General features: G+C 45.4%; 1 protein-coding gene across 4 annotated transcripts in view; it reads right to left on the bottom strand.

The window, feature by feature from the left end:
* The window catches only part of PRKAR1B (protein kinase cAMP-dependent type I regulatory subunit beta), a 112265-nt gene that overhangs the window by 63390 nt on the left and 28845 nt on the right, over positions 1-20030 (bottom strand). For all 4 annotated transcript variants that reach the window (XM_033166949.1, XM_033166948.1, XM_033166950.1 and 1 more), the window contains one exon: positions 64-125. In XM_033166949.1, coding sequence (XP_033022840.1) covers positions 64-125 — 62 coding nt within the window. The remainder of the gene's footprint in view (positions 1-63; positions 126-20030) is intronic.

Genomic DNA, 20030 nt, shown 5'->3' with positions numbered 1-20030 from the left:
TGGATGTTCATAGAGCAATGCATTTCACGCTTCCACCAGACATATGCAGGGTGGGACGCTTACCTTGTTGTATGACAGTCTCTCCAGCAATGTGTGTGACAGGGAACATGGCATCAAATATGTCACTGCAAAAGAGAAAGAGACATATTTAGACATCTTCGTCCTGCTCAAAAGCCCTCAGTTCCCCCATGATGTGTGGATTCTTCACATGTAAAGAAGCTGGCATGTTGTTTAAGGTCGCTTATTTGTGGTAACTTAATGCAGAGCAGTTCACACACACACACACGAGAGAGAGAGAGAGAGACGAGCGAGAGGAGAGAGATAGGAGAGAGAGAGGAGAGAGGAGAGAGGGAGAACTGTCAAAATGAAAAATCGTGATTTAGGACAGCTCCTAAGCATTATAAACAGCAACAGCAAAACAATGAACTAGGCAATTAACATTGGTCCTAGTAACGTAAATAATCACTTAAGTTTAACAATAATAATAGAAGACGAAGACGAAGACGAAGAAGAAGAAGAAGAAGAAGAAGAAGAAGAAGAAGAAGAAGAAATTGTAGTTAATTGGAGGTAGGCATTGATGAATCCTTTTGTTTATGTATTTAAGTCTACAATTTGTGGAGATTCATATTCATATCTTCTCATACAACTGAGAACGGATGGTGGCTAATCCCTCTCTTTCTGCTTTTCTGGACTTCTTTGAACATCGCCTGTTCTTGTTCACATTTGTTTTCTTTTTCCCTTGTTGAAACTAAGAGATTTTGCTCAGGAGTTGTCAGTTCCCATAATTTAACAAGCTATCCACTTAGACAGGGACATTCTCTCTCTTCCCCCCCCCTGCCTTCCCCCAGTATTTTGCACATAAAATCCTTGCTGCTAAAAGCATATGAAATAATAATTTCTCTCTGTGTCTTTGGGAACCATGACTTTTGAGACAGCAAATGCCTCTTTACAGCCTTTAATGACATTCTCATACAAGGAGAATTGTGAACATTTTCAAAACTTGAAATCCCGATGAACGCTGGGATTTCCATGAGTCAGCCCACACAGTTCATAAGAGGGCTGGGCCTACTCAGTGCCGGCAGCAGCTGCCCATTGGGAATAATTGGGCAGAAGGTTGGTAGGCCAACAGTAGGGGACGCCAGAGCCAATGACAAGTGGAGCGAGCAAATTCTTGTCCCTCACAGTCCTCCCTGCTCCGTTCTAATCCCATAATGTTTTATACCATTATACCACAGAGGTTCTGGTTTATTTTTCTCTCACTTTTGTTGTGCTACAGCAGCCCTTCCATACAGCGATAATTTAGTAGCATTGGGGAAAGATCACAGAACAACGAATAAAGCAAAACAAATCCACCACTAAGGCACCATTATTGTGTCAATGAAATATTGCAGAACACATGCACAATAAAACACCAGTGGCTAAAGGCATACTTAATACTGTCCGCTTCAAGAAGAACTGCCCAATTGCAGAACAACAAGGTGTTGCAAACAAGGTATTGCAAATTCATTTATTGCCACAGGGCGCAGAGAGAAGGTGCATTTTGGGATGCAGAGGGAGGCTGTGCGCACACCATACATTTAAAACTCATGGTTCCCCCCAAATAATACTGGGAACTGTAGTTTACCTCACAGAGCTACAGTTCCCAGCACCTTTAACAAACGACAGTTTCCATTATTCTTTGGGGAAGTCGTGTGCTTTAACTGTATGCCTTAAGTCGAATAATGTATAAAAGACGCATAAAAACCATTATTTATGTGAAGTGAGACAGGGAAGGAGGGTTCAGAGAGATCTGTGATGGATCAGAGAAATGAGACTGCCTGCTCTAGGGTGCTGTGGCGAGCAAGAGGTTAACAAAGCATGGGGGGTAATGAGTTTAAAAATGATAATAAAAATGCTTTCTGGTGATTAATGCAGTGGTGCAGCCCCTTTGAGTTATTATTGCTTTAATGGCCTTTGGAGTGACTTGAGGTTGCGCACCCTGGTGTACAGCACATTCCTCAGCATGCACATGAGCAAGAAGAACAAAGGGAATTCTTATCATAATAATAATAAATAAAGATTCGCCCAAATAGCCGGGAGGTCAGCAACTAACCTGTGGCAAATTTTCGCTCCCATATATGGGAAACTGCGCATTGCAAAATCCCCATTATTAGCTTATTTCCTGTCCAGCAGTTCCAAAATTCAATCGCTCAGGCTTGGATCTAGGAAACACCCGGTCATAAAGCTGAACTAAAGCACTATCTATCGTTTGCTCCTGAAGAGTTATATTTTCACCGGAGAGCCTCGTTTGATTAAGAGGCAGACAGGGACTCGGCTAGGGGAGCGGCTGGCAGGCTCAAGGCTGCCCCCTGCTGGGGAAGCCACTGTGGGGATGGGGATGCTTCCGCAGAGGTGGCCAAGGGGCCTCTGGGAATTGATGGCCCCACTGCATCCAGCTCCCATTCCAGATGTGGCCAATGAAGATGTGAGGGGATGAGACGGAACGTGCTTATAAGGCTTTCTTTGCCGACTGGAGAGTGCGCCCCAATTTCATGGCTATCATTGGCTAATAGTCATGATGGCTATATATTACCTCAGACGGCGCAGGCCTCTGTACACTGGAGAAGATGATGGGATAAGGCTACTGCATTCCTGCCCCGCCTGTGGGCAAACCACGGGCATCTGGTTGGCCACTGTGGCTTTATTTTCTTCCTATGTGGGGCTGCTGAAAGGAGAAAGGTGTCCAAAGTCACCACAATCCTTATTTTGAAGTGCCCCTCGGAGCCACTGCTTTGCCCCCTGTCTCTGGTTGGTAGGCCTCAGGGCTCTTGTTAGAAACAAAACAAAGTGGATCCAGCGACTCTGAAGGAAGGAAGGCCCCACCATTTGGCAATTGTGCAGCGGCGACCTCAGGCAGCTGATGTTGGGTGTCTTGGAAAGGTTCCCCACGGGCCTGTCCTGGAGTCTCCAGGTGCTACAAGATCATAGCTGTCAACTTTCCCCCCTTTTTAAAGGGAAATTCCCTTATTCCGAATAGGATTCCTCGCAAGAAAAGGGAAAAGTTGACCGCTATGTACAAGATGCTGTGGTGAGACTGTTGATGGAGGAAGATTGACGCCAGCACATAACTCTGGTGATCAAAAGTCTGCACTGGGTGCCTGTACAGTGTTGGAACAGGTTCAAAATATCTGTATTCATTTACAAGGACCCTGCATACCCTCCAGCATCTTGAGTCCCAAACATGCGAGATCAAAGAGCCCAAAAGACACACATTTCCAGGGTTGTGCTCCCATGGCACCCAAAAATACGCATTTTGGGGTGCCACATGAGATTGTGCCCCCCCAAAAAAGCACTCAGGGGAGAAGTGCTTTCTTCTGGGCGAGATCTCAGCACAAAATCCTACAATATCACAGCACCCAAATGGCCGCCGTGCTGTTATGTGAGAAAACGGGATGTCCCGTTTTTCCCAGGACACTTGACAACTTGGGTCCAGGATACGTCAAGGATTGCCTGATCTACCCAATCACTGAGATCTTGTGAGGAGTGACTGTTAGTGGTTCCCCCGTGACACAGATGCACAGCTCAAATCCAACAGTAGCTGTGTGCTCAATACTGTGGGCCCAATTTTATGGTCAGGTAGCCCCCCCCCCCGCCCACAGTTGAACCTCCAGCACTTCTGGAAAAATCTTTCCTCTTATTTCCAGCAGGTTTTTAAACTGAATTCTGATTTCAGCGGTTTAACGCATTTTAAGTCGTATTGTATCGTGTCTTCTGTGATTAAGCGATATAAAATTTGTCGAAATAAACAATAACACAGAAGGCATAAATAAAAGGCACACGATTGTTAGTCACAGAGTGCATTGTTGTAAGGTTTTCTGCTGAGGGTTAGTAGCCAAGGGTACTATGGGAGTGCGCAGGATGAAGCACCATTTGTTTTACCTCAGGCGAGAAGATGCCTTGGGCTGGCCTTGGCCTGAACTCTGCCCAAACTTGCTCCGGAATCTTCTGCAGTGCGGAAACACAGGGCTTCCTCAGCTGAGACAACCCTTTGTAAACAAAATTCTCTAAAAGTCTGAAAACCGCTAGGCAAACATTGGCGTAGGAGCTTATGGCTCCACAGCTGAGTTCCCTGTGAAGGAATGGTATATATTTTCTATTTCTCTGTGAGAGCAATGCCCTTGTTCAGTGTTCCTTTTCATACATATATATTTTTTTTAAAGCTGACGTCTTTAGCTCATGAGGGGTTGGGGGGCGGGGAGGTAGGGAAGTGCCTGTCACAAATTCATAATTTAAAAACCATTATAATCCGTAGATTAAGGCTTGACAGACCCGACAGGTGTTCTGCATTTTCCTTGCTCTGCTGAACTTTTATTACCCAAGACAAAGGACGTGCCTCCAGGCACCCAACACCCTCAACTGAGCCCACAAGGAGAGCACCTCGCAGGAGACAGGGTGGAGCAGGAGCAGTCGAAGCCGCATGTTTATTTGTTCTTTTGTTTATTTATTACCTCTGTTTATTATTATCCTGCCTTCTGAGCCAAAGGATTTTCGGAACAGCATGTGAATATGATGTTGAAAAGGGCAAACAATGTCAAACACATTTTAAAGGCAGCGGCTCCAACAATCCCGGCATAAAAAACCGAAAGAGCCCTGATTCAAAGGAGACAGAGGGCCCTATTTCAACCTTCAACTCAATTATGCAAGGGAAATTTGGGGGGGATGCTGGTGAACCCCACATCCAAGCATCTTTATACCCCTACAAAAGCTGAAGGGACACTGCTAAATCAGGCAGCCTCCTGGACCTGTGAAGGCTCCCAGTGCAATTTATAACCCTGCATATGTATTATTATTTAGAAGAATTATATACCGCTTAATGAAAAAGGTGGGGTACAGTTTCAATAAAAATGAAATAAATAAAAGTGAGTGGGAGAGTGCTGACTCCTGGTTAGCCAATCTAAGAACAATATACTGGACCTAACAGGCCGTTGATCGGATCCTGCAAGGCTTATGTTCTCTCCCCTCTGTGGACCTCAGGACCAAAGAGCCTGGATAGCTCAGTTGGTTAGAGTGTGGTGCGGATAACGCCAAGGTTGCTGGTTCAATCCCATAACATAAGGGATATGTCATGGGCCAAGGATTGGTTTCACCTGTTGAGCAGCAGCCTGAAAAAGCAGATAGCAGAGTGACTCCACCTGCTGCTGATCAGCCTTCTTGCTCCTGATGAGAACCAGCTGGCTCCAGCTTTCTTAAGCAGGTTTTCCAGCCTCAGTCAGTTGCTAGAAACAACATTTGTCGTTCCTGGCCAGACCTTGCTGCTTCTTGCGACTCTCAGCTTTCTTGACCCCCGGACCGTCTGACTATGTGAACTGAGATACTCCTGACCTTAAGACTGGACTGAACCTTGCATACAGACTCTGCCCCGAGGCAACTACCCCCCTGAGATTTGGCTGGTTGGCTGGCCTCTCCCGCCACTGAGCTCTGCCGTGGCTGAGCAGCATGGGACTACGACAAGATAGCTGCATATTCCTGCAGTGCAGGGAGTCGGATGAGATGTTCCTCATGGTCCCTTCCAACTCTGTGATTCTATGATCTAGGAAACCACCATCCTGGTGTGCAGAGCTCTGTTGGTCCATTCTGCCTGGCTTCGCACTGTAATCAGAAAACCTTCCCAAAGTCCCTGCAAGGAGGGAAGAGAGGCTAAGCGTAGGAATTGCTGAGCGCTTTTTTGATACTGTGCTCTACCACGATACATCAAATTCTAAGCAAAAAAGAAAAGAAAAAGGTACAAGCATGTAATGTTAAGGTTCGTGTTAGCTAGATGAGCAAAAAGAAGATGGAAGAATTTGTTCAGACACGAAAGTTTTATTTACTGGATAATGACCAAAAATACCCCAGCTGCCTTCTCTAAGAAAATCAAATTTTAGAACATTTTTCTTTTCTTTTTTTAATGGCTGTGGCTATCAAAGACTTTCTGCAGGTTTTAACATGCAGAGAGCCCTGAAAGCTACTGAAGTTTATTCTAGAGTTATAAATACCATCTCTGTCTTGCAACGCATGTAGTCATTCATACTTATGCAAAGAGGACTGGAAGACTCTGTGTACAGCAAGTGTGTAAATGATGGCACATTAGCTCACCTGGAGAGGTATTTTGGCATCAGTTCGAGAAGGCTCACGACACATTTCTCCTGAGTAAGACTTTTTAAATCCCAGTATCACTTCTTACTAAGGAATCCCAGCAGTTCCAGGCCTCCCGTATGTTTGCCTACACTCGGTTAAGTAAATATTGCTGATGCTCCTTTTCAAAAGCTTCCTCCGGGTCTTTCATGCTGAACACTACAAAGAAGGAAACGTCCCTCCTCGTGTTTGTCTGCAATAAGCTGGCTGCCAATGTCTTCAAATGATAACAACCAGCTCTGAGCAAACATCACATGCACCCTTCACAGCAAGGAGGACAATGGACATTGCCACCCCACAAACCACTTAATCCTGAACTTTTGTACTCATCGCTGCGGGCTCGAAGCTGAGGGCCGGTTCACACAGGTACATACGTCACTTTGTTTCTGGATTGTTATATTCACTTCATGGGTGACATCTGAGCGCATGAACTTTATACACTGAAAAGTGTTGTGTTTGAGGGGATGGGAAAGCTCTCTCTCTCTCTGTGTGTGGTTTGTTTCATGATGGCCCATTCGCACAGGCTCTGAGGATTTAGATCAGCCTTGAATGACTTGGGACCAGGTTACCCGAAGGACTGCCTCTTCCACATGACCCAATGCTTAAGAACCTCTTTGGACGCCATGCGCTGGGTGCTTCCCTCTGAATGAAATGAGGTGAGTAAACACCACAGAGTGGGCCTTTGTACTCTTAGCATCTGCTTATGGAGCAGCCTTCCAAAACAGGCTGGCCTGGTTTCATCTTTGTAGTCTTTTTGGGTACCAGGCTAATATCTTTTTGTTTATCCAGGACTTTTAGAAAAACTGACGTAATCTGGGCCTCTTGGTTGTCTTTAAAATTGTTGTTTTAACTGTGGACCAATCAGCACTACACATTAAAACAATATTATACCACTTTAAGCAGTACCCTTAACAAACTACAGCTCCCATAATTCTGGGGGGGGGGAGGGGACATGAGTGTTTTAATTAGTATCATAGTGTTTTTTAATATACAGTCAGGACGCGGGTGGCATTGTGGGTTAAACCACAGAGCCTAGGGCTTGCCGATCAGAAGGCCGGCGGTTCGAATCCCCGCGATGGGGTGAGCCCCCATTGCTTGGTCCCTGCTCCTGCCAACCTAGCAGTTCAAAAGCACATCAAAGTGCAAGTAGATAAATAGCTACCACTCCGGCGGGAAGGTAAACGGCGTTTCTGTGCGCTGCTCTGGTTTCGCCAGAAGCGGATTAGTCATGCTGGCCACATGACCCAGAAGCTGTACGCCGGCTCTCTCGGCCAATAAAGCGAGATGAGCACCACAACCCCAGAGTCGTTCGCAACTGGACCTAATGGTTAGAGGTCCCTTTAATATACAGTCATAGCTCATGTTGCGCACGCTCCATGATGCGTACGTTTGGGATACGCACTCCCGCCCCCCGGAAGAGTTTTCTGGAGCGCGTGGGAGTGCCCGCGGCTGCCAGGTGCGCAGAACGCTTCTGCGTACTTCGCGTATGCGCAGAAGCGCTCAAATCACGCGGCTTCCGGTTTTTCTTTTTTTCTTTTACGTGCGTTCGAGTTGCGCACACCCGCGTTACACACGGTGACCTGGAATGGATCGCATGCGTAACCTGGGGCTCCACAGTATATTTTTATTGGGGGGGGAATACAAAATTACAAGTGCACAGAGTGAAATAAGGCACAAAAAGAAACAATAAATAGTACCCATGCAGAAAACAAAACGGAACAAAAAAGATATTGTGTACATTGCAAAAAAAAAAAAATGTGGGAGGGGGAATTGTTACTGTAGTGAACCAGAGCTTAACTTAATGTGGTATTTATAAAAATGAAATGGAATTCATCATAGTGTTTTAAATGCATGGTGTGAATGGGGCCCTGGTCAACAGAGCAGCACCTTCTCACTGAGGTGCTTCTGCTTTCAGCTCCTCCCTCTCCTTGTTTCAGTCCAGGGTCCACATTCATTTGAGTGCTGTTCCAAGGACCATATGCTCATGGTGGACTGGGCCAGAGGCAAAATCAGGAAGAGCAACAGACAGAAGTTTTACCTCAGAACAGGCAGTTTCTATGCGCACTCCCACACCCCTCTCATCCAAACCCCTAGGCCAGGGATCAACGGCCCACTGTCCCTCAGACCTTGTGGGGGGCTGGACTATATTTTGGGAAAAAACAAATGAACGAATTCCTATGCCCCACAAACAACCCAGAGATGCATTTTAAGTAAAAGCACACATTCTACTCATGTAAAAACACGCTGATTCCTGGACTGTCCACGGGCCAGATTTAGAGGGTGATTGGGCTGGAACCGGCCCTTAGTTTGCCTACCCATGCCCTAGGGCTAGGCCATCTGAAGGCAATCCTGCATAGGGAGGTTTTTAAAAAATGTTTTATTCTGTTTTTATATATATTGGAAGCTGCCCAGAGTGGCTGGGGTAACCCAGTAAGGTGTGTGAGGTAGAAATAGTAAAAATTATCATTACGGAATGGGGTGTCCCTATTTTCATTGGAGAAATGTTGGAGAGTATGCCCTCTATCCAGTCAACCAAGAGGCATCATGGGAGTCCAAGGATACATTCCTGTCAAGGGGAAACACTCAAGGAGGGAGTGAATCGGGGCCAGTAGGTGGTGTGGCTGGAGAAGGCGAGTGGCCTGAGGAGAGCCCAGAGGTCTGGGAGGCTGCAATTGGCCCTGGGCCTGGGGTTCCCCAGCATTGTTCCCTGGCCCTAGATTTAGGTGTGGCTCCCACAGCCCCCACCAGGCCCCTATGCTGCTGTACAGGCTGAATGCCAGCGACGTAATTTACGCTTTGTACTAGGATCAATGAAGGCCTTCCAATGCAGTTTCAAAAAATTGCTTGTAATGGGAGTCTTGCTTTCCTTACGAAATGGTGGGCATTACTGAGCCCAATTTATTCGTTAGTCCCAATTAGCTTCAGGGTGTGTGTATTTCCTGCTTATCTCTCCCCGAGAACTTAGCAGCAGCGGATGTTGGGCTCTCAAATGTCATGGCGCCCTGGACAACCCAAAAATTCAGCGCCCCCTGCCTCTCTTGCTCCGTTCTGCAGCATTGTTTTGGCGCCCCCAGCAGCATGGCGTCAGGTGCAACCGCACCAGTCACGACACCCTAAAAACGCCTCTGCACTTAGACAAAGGAAGGTTGACAGCTATGACTTAGTTCCACATCTGCATGTGTGAAGGAGCTGAGAAATGTATGCAGGCCCTGATGGCCACATGTTTACCTCGTGACAACTTGCAGCACTGTTGAAGCAGCACGCTGACCAAAACGAGAGAGCCTGTTTTACTCTAACAACATTGTTCTGAAAACCTATTTTTCCCTTCCCTCCCCGCCCCAGATGGCAAATCCATTGAATGTTTTGTTGTTTTAATTGGTAGCGGTTGTACAGCACCCAAATTGAATGTAGCGCCTCCTTTTTTTCAGAGGTTTAGCACTTCACACACAGGAGTCGGCTCAGACAGATGCAGGCCTCTATGCCTGACTGCCAGATTTCACCGCCTGCCCTCCTTTTTTGTTGTTTTCAAATGATAAAGCAGCTGAACGGCTCTGCCAGGACACTTCCCCACCTGCCAGGATTTTACTGGCTGGACCAGAATTTCATCCCCATGCATAGCTGCCAGAACAGAAGGATGGAAAGCCAGAAAAGTCTATGCTCAGTGGTTTCATTATAAACTTCTTATAGAAGCTGTGCTTTTAAAAAAAAATTAAAATAAAAAATAGCACTCTTGAGTACACTCCGCACATGTTTGGAGATAGCCCTAACAGATTAGTCAGCTGATTAAAGAAATTTAAAGCTGCAGTCTTTAATATGCTTAGGAGCTCCATTGAACACATTCGGACTGAGGCCCAAACCACATGCTACATAGCTTTATGCCTAGGGGCCTGATCCAGATCAGGAGCCAAGCATAAGCATATTTGAAGAGCCTTGCTGGATCAGGCCAATCCAGGATTCTGTTCTCACAGTGACCAACCAAATGGCTGTGGGGAAACCAGCAAGCAGAACTTAATAGAAAGACAAAACAAAATAAAAAAATAAAAATTCCTTCCAGTAGCACCTTAGAGACCAACTAAGTTTGTTCTTGGTATGAGCTTTCGTGTGCATGCACGCTTCTTCAGAAGTATCATACCAAGAACAAACTTAGTTGGTCTCTAAGGTGCTACTGGAAGGATTCTTTTATTTTTTTGTTTTGTTTTGACTATGGCAGACCAACACGGCTACCTACCTGTAACTTAATACACAGAGACTTTAAGCCTTTAAAGACTTCAGGCCTTTACCACCACTGACACCCCCATCCACTGTAGTCCCAGTCCACATAGGAGCTCCATGCCTGCAATTTGCAGGGCCAGATAGAGAGACATGGAAGGGCAGTTTGGGCCCTCAGGCCTGAAGTTGCCCACCCCTTCCCTAGAGCCCACCAGTTACAGAGACCTGCCACTGCAACACAAAGTGTACACCACTCATCTCGATCTCCCTCAGCCATTCTCTCCCAAATGAAAAGGCAAGACCTGGTACATAAGATAGACGAGACAGTTTTATGAGCAGGAATAAGCACCTGCTACTTCAAATTTCAGATAATTGATGTGCCGTGATTTTGTTGGGTTATAAATACCAACCTAGTAAACATGATGCTATTTTAAACAAGCTGCCTCTACATTACGCTTAAAAAACTAAAAGACTCAAGTGGTTGGGGTGAGGGATAATGACAACTATTTATTGATTCTCGATTTTCATGTCCCATTTTTATATTTTCATAGGAAACGTATCTAATGTTGCATTTGATACTGCCTTTTAATAAAAGCAGAATACAGTATACTTCTGGCTCATCCCCATTAGTTGGGGACACTGTTTTTATGGTGGTTTCATTCCGAATAACAAGGTAGCATTCAATGACTGTGACTCAGCCCTCCATCCCTGGGTGGCTTCCTTCAAACTCTCTCTGCCCCCCGCTTCTTATCCTTTCTCCTCCTCCTCCTTCCCTTCCATCTGGAGCTACCAAACCATGGCAGATCCTGATTGGCACATAATGATTGACCACTTCTGGTTGGAGGTGATGGGAGTTGCGAGTCCAAAAACTTCTGACGGATGCCACATTGGGTATCCCTGCTATAGAGAGAGCCCTGGTTAACATTGTTAGGATGATGAAGAGGAGGAGTTTGGATTTGATATCCCGCTTTATCACTACCCGAAGGAGTCTCAAAGCGGCTAACATTCTCCTTTCCCTTCCTCCCCCACAACAAACACTCTGTGAGGTGAGTGGGGCTGAGAGACTTCAAAGAAGTGTGACTAGCCCAAGGTCACCCAGCAGCTGCATGTGGAGGAGCGGAGACGCGAACCCGGTTCACCAGATTACGACTCTACCACTCTTAACCACTACACCACACTGATGCAACATTTCTCAAGTCCCTAGGCGCATGCACGCACACACAACCCTACCATGTTGCTTCAGAAGGAAGAGAAAGGGGAAATGACTATCATGAACTGAAGTGTTACCCTTCGCTCCATGCTGAACTTCTGGGAAAGGAACCTTCTGTACAATCGTGGATGGAGCTTAGAGAATGAATGGCAGGCAGCAGTGGGGATTGAGAAGGGAAGGAACTTGCAAATACTGTGTTCTGGTGCCAGTTGCCAAAAGATACCATGATTGAGCTCCCGAGGAAGCACATTAGAAGAAATCCCTCCCTTCCTCTTACGTCTCTGCATCCCCTTCACATCAGCAGCTTTACAGCGACTTCTTTTCCTAAGCCTTATTGTGATTATGGATGAATGCAGAATTTCTATTCACACACACACACACACACACACACAGGCGGATCTACTTAATTCACACCATCTGAAATAATACCCATGCTGAAACATAGCCATGTTTTGAAATTTGCACTCCTCTGAATTTTGCAGTGCAGTTCCACAGCTAACGAATGTGTACAAAGATGCATTTGCTAGTGCAAAGTGTGCATAAAAATGCATGTATTAGTGAAAACGGTATACGAGAATGCATTGTAGACAGGGAAATTGCACTGCAAAAATGTGTCTGTTCGGCAGAACTGCAGGCAAAGATGTGTACGTTATTAGAAATCCGCACTAAAATGCTGCTGAATTTTCATGAGGGCTTGTTTCTTAAGATATCGCAAAGTTCACGTTGAAATATGCAGAACTGAACTTAAGCATGTGGAAATGGGGTGTTAAAAGGGCATCGGTTTCTGCCCTGCCCATCAGTCACGTGCTGCGCTGTGTCTGCTTCACTGTAGTTCAGCTTATCGCAAAAACTACATTATTCGTCTCGCTGTCCACTGTAGTGGAATTTTATGTCATCAGTTACATAATTAATGACATTGCCATTACCATATTCCATACTGCTCACTTCGATGCAAGGAAATGCGATGCAAATGGGAGGCTGGGGGGGGGCAGTCTTCAACTGTGTATTGTTTGTGGACTGAAAACAACTGCAAGTACTGGTTGCACTCTGTTCAAATCCCTGCTCAGTCATGGGTGATCGTGGGCCGATCACTATCCCTCAGCCTGACCTACCCCACAGGGTTATTGTGGGGATTAAATGAGGAGGGAGAGAACCATGTACACCACCTTGAGCTCCCTGGAGAAAAAGCTGGGATACAAAGGCACAGAATCATCAAATAGTATAGTTGGAAGAGACCCCAAGGGTCATCTAGTCCAACCCCCTGCAATGCAGGAACCTTAACTAAAGCAACTATGACAGACGGCCATCCAACTTCTGCTTAAAAGCCTCAAGTGAAGATGAGTCCGCCACCTTCTGAGGGAGTCTGGGTAAATTAGCATGTTGTTGCTTGGTGCCTAAAGACAGACAACGATGGCACTAGGCTGGCGTCCCTGGGAAGAGCATTCCACAAATGGGGAGCCACCATTGAAAAGGCTATGAGTATTGAACAGATGAGAGAAAACCTTGGGATCTGTTAGCTTCCCTGGCATCACCTCTGCTGAATGGTGAGATGAAAACTTCTTGAATAAATCATCATATAATTGTGGCGTGGTTGCATTATATCTCCTTCATTTCAAGACCAATCTCCAAATATAATTCTTTGACTGGCCTTACATTTTTCATTTTCTTGGATCTAATGAAGTAATCCACATGAACACCCGAAATATCCAATTAATTCTGTTTTTACCTAGGCTGTTAACTGATTCCATTTATTTAATTCTTCTTGATAATTAACTCTCTTCTTCAACACTGCTGACAACTTAATGAAGCTCAGTTGTTTCCAGATTTTTTCTGATTATCCTGCTTTGTTGGTTGACATGTTCTCTTCTGTGCTTTGGCAAATAACAGCTTTGAAATGGTCAAAACACGTAGGATCCGGATCTCACAGGAATATAGGAGCTGAATTCTTTTTTTAAAAAAAAACAAAATCTAATAAGTAACTCAGCTTAGGAGCTTTCTTTTAAGGTTTCGACCACACAGTTCCCAAACCTCTTTGCTTTAATGCACCCCCCGCTACAAATGGAAGAAATCTCCCTTTGTTGGATTCGCAAAATCAACACGTTTCATCTCTAACTTTCTTTATGATCTTTGACTTCTGCTTTTTTTTTGTTTTTTTGCTGCCACTGCCTGCTTTATACAGTTCTGTTAATCAAACGCTGACAACAATAACCTCCTTTGCAAATATGACTTCAAGCAGGTATGTGGCTCAGACAAGTGCGATCAGGCCTTCTTCTATAAAACAGCTCAGGGAAAAAAAATGGCCTCTGGCATTCTAATCTCTCTAAATGTTAACTGCAAAGGAAGGGGGGAAATGCTTTACAATCCTTGCCCCCCCCTGCGCCACCGCCCACCCCCTTGAGGGCTTGACATAAGGCTGAGCCAAAATTACCCCAGCCAAAATAAGAAAGAAAGAGGAAAAAATGTATGGCCTTGACATTTTATTTCTGAATGAAACGTTAGGAAAGTCACTGTGCAAATTCCTTTCAGTTAAACCCCTGAAGTCCAAGAAGATGAGGGCTAGGAAGCCCCATTGAAAAGGTTACCTGGTCCATTTCTCTGCACTGAAGCAGCGCCAAATCCGTCAAAACCATTCTCTGCTCCAAAGTAGACATGATTATAGATGCATCACATGGAAAGAGGGAAGCGTCCTTTTAAAATTGAGAGTAGGCACAAGAAACACCTGTTTTCACCGGGGCTGGAATTCCTGTGGTGTAGAGGATTAATTATTCCCACCCAGTCATGATCCCAATGAAAATGCCACACACACACCCCAAATGAAAATGCGCTGTTACATACCCTACAACATCCGACTGATCAAAACTGGGACGCTTGTCTTTTGGTCCCAAGCGACATGTGACTCACTCAAGGTTACAAAAAAAACACAACTTGTGCCTTTTGGTCCAGCACTCTGGCACCAGCCGGCTATTTGCGCAAGACCAAAAAACAGGGCATTCCGGGATCCAATCAGAAGCTGAGATTGCTTCTGTAATTCCAGGATGTCCTGCTTAAATCGGGATGGTTTAGGGGTGTGCTGTTAGACCTAACACAGCCACTGTGTACTTCTGAACAAAATTTTAAAAAATCCTTCCAGTAGCACCTTAGAGACCCACTAAGTTTGTTATTGGTATGAGCTTTCGTGTGCATGCACACTTAGAATCATAGAATCATAGAGTTGGAAGAGACCACAGGGCCATCCAGTCCAACCCCCTGCCAAGCAGGAAACACCATCAAAGCATTCCTGACAGATGGCTGTCAAGCCTCCGCTTAAAGACCTCCAAAGAAGGAGACTCCACCACACGCCTTGGCAGCAAATTCCACTGTTGAACAGCTCTTACTGTCAGGAAGTTCTTCCTAATGTTTAGGTGGAATCTTCTTGTAGTTTGAATCCATTGCCCCGTGTCCGCTTCTCTGGAGCAGCAGAAAACCTTTATCCCTCCTCTATATGACATCCTTTTATATATTTGAACATGGCTATCATATCACCCCTTAACCTTCTCTTCTCCAGGCTAAACATACCCAGCTCCCTAAACCGTTCCTCATAAGGCATTGTTTCCAGGCCTTGGACCATTTTGGTTGCCCTCCTCTGGACAAAGGCAACTTCTTCAGATGCACACGAAAGCTCACACCAATAACAAACTTAGTTGGTCTCTAAGGTGCTACTGGAAGGATTTTTTTTATTTTGTTTCGACTATGGCAGACCAACACGGCTACTTACCTGTAACTGTGTACTTCTGAGTTACGCATTTTGCACTGCATTTATTCCGTGCCTCAAGAAGCAAATCCCTCACTTCCTTTTAACAAAATAAGCAACCCCATAAACCCTCCTATGAGGGAGGGACATAGCTCTGTGGCAGAGCACGTGCTTGGCATGCTAAATAAATAAATAGCCACAGGTTCGATCCCTGGCCTTTCCAGGTGAGGCTGGAAAACAATCTACCAATCAAAGTAGACAATACTGAACTAGACGGAGCAACAGTCTGACATGGTTCTTTAAAACGCCGAGTTCTGTCTAGAAAGTGAGCCCTAAACTCAGAACAGACTCAATGGACCTACGTGAGCCCATTCATTTTAACGGGTCTGGTCTGAGTAGAGCTAACATTATGTGCAACCCAATGGATCCAGACACCAATCCATCAGGAATGGAGTTGCACACTCACACATCCCCCCTTGAAAGTTTGCTACTATGACTGGCAAAGGGCTGTGGTTTGGTGGCAGAGCAGCTGCTTTGCATGCAGAAGGTCCCGGGTTCAAACCCCCGTCTTTCCAGGTAATGCTGAGAAAGAGGTGCCTGAGTGAAACCCTGGAGAGCTGCTTCCTGCCAGTGTTGGAAATACTGAGCTAGATGGGTTCTGAGTCTGTATACTGTTAGATTTCCTTCTAGTGAAATCTGCACTCAACTTGGTTCCGCCTCCAATTGTTTCTGCTGGCTACTCCCAGCAAAGGAAGAATGCAAGGATGTGGCGATGGGGGCGGGGGGGGGGGTTGGAAAGTGATTAAGATGGCAATAAACTAGGGCCTATTGCAAAAAGGAAGGAACTTCTAGGTGAGACTTTAAGAAAGGAAATGATTCAGTGGTCGGGGTGGGAGATATCTACAAGCAGATGGAGTTTCATATACTTAATTAAATCCGACTCCATTGTAAGGAAGGAGGTGCCGGGATCCAAGTTGAAAAAACAATATCAAATTGAGGAGGCTGTTTATGTGGGAGGGGGGCTTGGATGGAGATGGGCGGATCTGTCGCTCTCATTTTATTTTCTTGTCTCTGGTTCATATTACCCCGTTTCCACTTCAAGTCTGCATGAAAATATATATTCTGGTTTTTGTTTTTCGTTTTGTTTTTTAAAACAACAACAAATGCTGCTGGTGGGTTTTTTTAAAATGGGTTTGTAATCAATGCTAACCCTACTTAGAAAAGAACCATTTAAATTAAAGTACAGGACAAAGATAAGTTTATTAATACGACCTAATGTTTTTATACTGTACATGCAGTTATTTTAACTCTGTGTGTGAGAGAGTATAATGTTTTATATATGCAATTGTATAAGTTTTTATATATGTGTACCTGTTTTATAAATACATTTATTATGTTGTGAATAGCCCTGGAATGCCTCGTGGGAAGTGATGCATAAATGGGAAAAAACAATAATAAAGTTTTGTGCACATTTTTCTTAATATGATGCATTCTCAGGTGCTATTTTCATTTTCTGTGCACGCTTCCCCCAATATACAGTATGCATTTATTTTGGTTGGAGAACTGCTTCAGAAAATTCAGAGAAGTGCATTTCCTGGTAGCTGCTACTCAGAGGTTGCCACCTCTGCCAGTAGACGTAGCACATAGCTTTATCCTTCATGAATTTATCTCACCCCCCCCCCTTTTCAAGCCATCCAAGCTAACGGTCACAATTACATCCCATGGTAGTGAGTTCCACAGTTTAGCAATGTGTTGTGCAAAGAAGGATTTCTGGTTGTCTGCTCTAAATCTCCCAATAAACAGTTTCATTTGCTTGTCCCAGGTTCTAGTATTGTAAGCAAGGAAGAAAGTGTCTCTCTTTCATCTTTCTGTGCACGACACCAAAGTATTGTCATCCCCAGCAACTCTCCAGATTCCTCCCTCCTTCTCCAGCTGCCTGGGGGATTCTCTTACCTGGAGATGCTAGGGATTGAACATGGGACATTCTGTAACCCAAGCATATGTTCTATAGTATAGATCCCCAAACTAAGGCCCGGGGGCCGGATGCGGCCCAATCACTTTCTAAATGCGGCCCGTGGACAGTCTGGGAATCAGCGTGTTTTTACATGAGTAGACTGTGTCCTTTTATTTAAAATGCATCTCTGGGTTATTTGTGGGGCATAAAAATTCGTTCATGTTTCCCCCCATAAAAATATAGTCTGGCCCCCCACAAGTTCTGAGGGACAGTGGACTAGCCCCCTGCTGAAAAAGTTTGCTGACCCCTGTTCTATACCAATGAGATATGATCCCTCCCTAAAGAGAAGAGTTTGGATTTGAAGAAGAGTTTGGATTTGATATCCCACTTTATCACTACCCGAAGGAGTCTCAAAGCGGCTAACATTCTCCATTCCCTTCCTCCCCTACAACAAACACTCTGTGAGCTGAGTGGGGCTGAGAGACTTCAGAGAAGTGTGACTAGCTCAAGGTCACCCAGCAGCTGCATGTGGAGGAGCGGAGACGCGAACCCGGTTCACCAGATTACGAGTCTACCGCTCTTAACCACTACACCACACTGGCTCCTAAAGGCTATTCCTTTCTTCACTTACTTTCATTAACAGTATTTATATACCACCCAACAGCTTGAGATTCCATCTCAAGAATAGAAAGAACTTTCTGACAGTAAGAGCTGCTCGTTCGCAGAACGTACTACCTTGAAAAGTGGTGGGTTCTCCTTCATTGGAGATTTCAAACACAGTTTGTACGGCCATCTGTCAGGGATTATTTAGCTGTGATTCCTGAATTGCGGGGGGTTGGACTGGATGACCCTTGGGGTCCCTTCCAGCTCTACAGATCTGTGATTTTAAGCCAGCCTCTTGCTTTAACATAACATGCTTTCCCTCTGGCCCCACTGGGTAGAAGTCAGAGCAGCTTCCAAAACAAAGCCTCACAATTTCTGCCATTACAAACTTCCTCCTCCTCTCTTCATACCTCCAATGGCATGACGTCTTTCCATTTAAGCCCTCAAGTCTGTTTTAGTGATGTTCTCGGCCTCTCAGCAAAGCAGCCTGGGTCAAACACAGAGACAGATAGATATCCCATCTCTGGGGAGGCGTGATAAATCCAATCGCCTGTTGCGTGCATAAGAAGGGAGGGGAGACACCCCTCCCTATCCTCATATATACCATGGAATAAAGAGGCACACTTGGAATTGCAATTATGGGGAAGGCCATACGATAAATGTTAAAACAAGGCAACCTGGAAGAACACAGGAGAAGCAGCTGCAGGAATGCAGAGCAAAAGCACATTTCTCCAGATGTGGCTTCAAGCTGTCTTTCTCATCACCACCTGTTGGACTTTAGCCTTCCCGCTTTACAACAACATGAAAATGGAAGCATCCATCCCTGAGGTTGTGGGGCTGGCACTTCCTGGCCAGAGGTCTAGACTGGCATCATGCGCAAGGCAAGTAGCCTATGGCTGCATTCATGCAGAATTGTGTAGCTTCGATGCTGTTCATACCATACAAAAGGCCCTCTCCCGCTGCGAGGGCTGTGTACACCCCAAACGCTTAAAGCACATGACTTCCCCCAAATAATCCTGGGAATTCTGGTTTCTTAAGGGCACTGGGAATCATAGCTCTGTGGGGGCAAACTACAGTTTCCAGGTGTGCATGCAGTCCAATAGTTATGTGAGTGCCAGAGGTGTCCAAACAGCTACCCATACATCCTGTGCAAATCAAGGAGGGCAGGCCCACCTCCCTCCCTGCTGGAAGTGGCAGGTTGTCCTCTTACTCTAGAGATCAGGTATAGGCAAACTTGCCCTCCAGATGTTTTGGGACTACAATTACCATCATCCCTGACCACTGGTCCTGTTAGCTAGGGATGATGGGAGTTGTAGTCCCAAAACACCTGGAGGGCCGAGTTTGCCTATGCCTGCTAGAGATGCTCTGTTACAACCAAACTGAAGTGTAATATGAATTAAACAACACTGTCACATTTCTATTTCTGACGATCAAATATTTTGTCTTTTTTGGCTGCCTGATCAGTATCACACTATGTGGGGGTTTTTTTTATCCCCAGGGGGAACTCACAGGAATTCAGTTCTGGCACCTCTCTGGTGGGTGCCACTGCCACCCTAAGAGAATGAGGGAGGTGTTCATGGTGAGTTCCGGCACCTCTTTTTCTAGAAAAAGAGCACTGTATAAATGTATATTCAAATTTCTTGAACACAGTGACACCAGGTGGCAAAGACCAAAATGGCTACCCTCTTATGACCAGACATGAACCACTTGATCTTTCAAGCTGAAAAGGCAGGAACAAAATAATTCCCCCAGTGAAATCATGGGACTCAAAATGCAGTATGGTTGGCTGTGATTTGAGATCATAGCAAAAAGGGGAAAAAAGGAATATGAAAAACTTGAGCAGCAGTATGTCTGAGCAGATATCGTGGAGCCTTAATGTGCTAGGCTTAATGGCATGCTGAGAAATGTACAGGGATTAGTTATGTGAAATGCAACATAATTGGGTGGGCTGGATGCGCAGACAGGGAACACCCAGATATGGGGTTCCAGATCCCATCCCAAGAGTCATCTAATTCTAGTCCAACCTCCTGCAATGCAGGAATCATAGCTCAACACTGCTAGAGTCCCTGACAGATGGCCATACAACCTCTTTGTGGAAACCTGCAATGAAGGAGAGTCCACCACCTTCCGAGGGAATCCATTTCTCTGTCAAACAGGTCTTGGCGTCAGAA

The sequence above is a fragment of the Lacerta agilis genome, chromosome 13 (genome assembly GCF_009819535.1).
Source record: "Lacerta agilis isolate rLacAgi1 chromosome 13, rLacAgi1.pri, whole genome shotgun sequence".
Classification (NCBI taxonomy): Eukaryota; Metazoa; Chordata; class Lepidosauria; order Squamata; family Lacertidae; genus Lacerta; species Lacerta agilis.
Note: the sequence above shows the minus strand (reverse complement) of the source record. Positions and strands in the feature narration are given on the sequence as shown.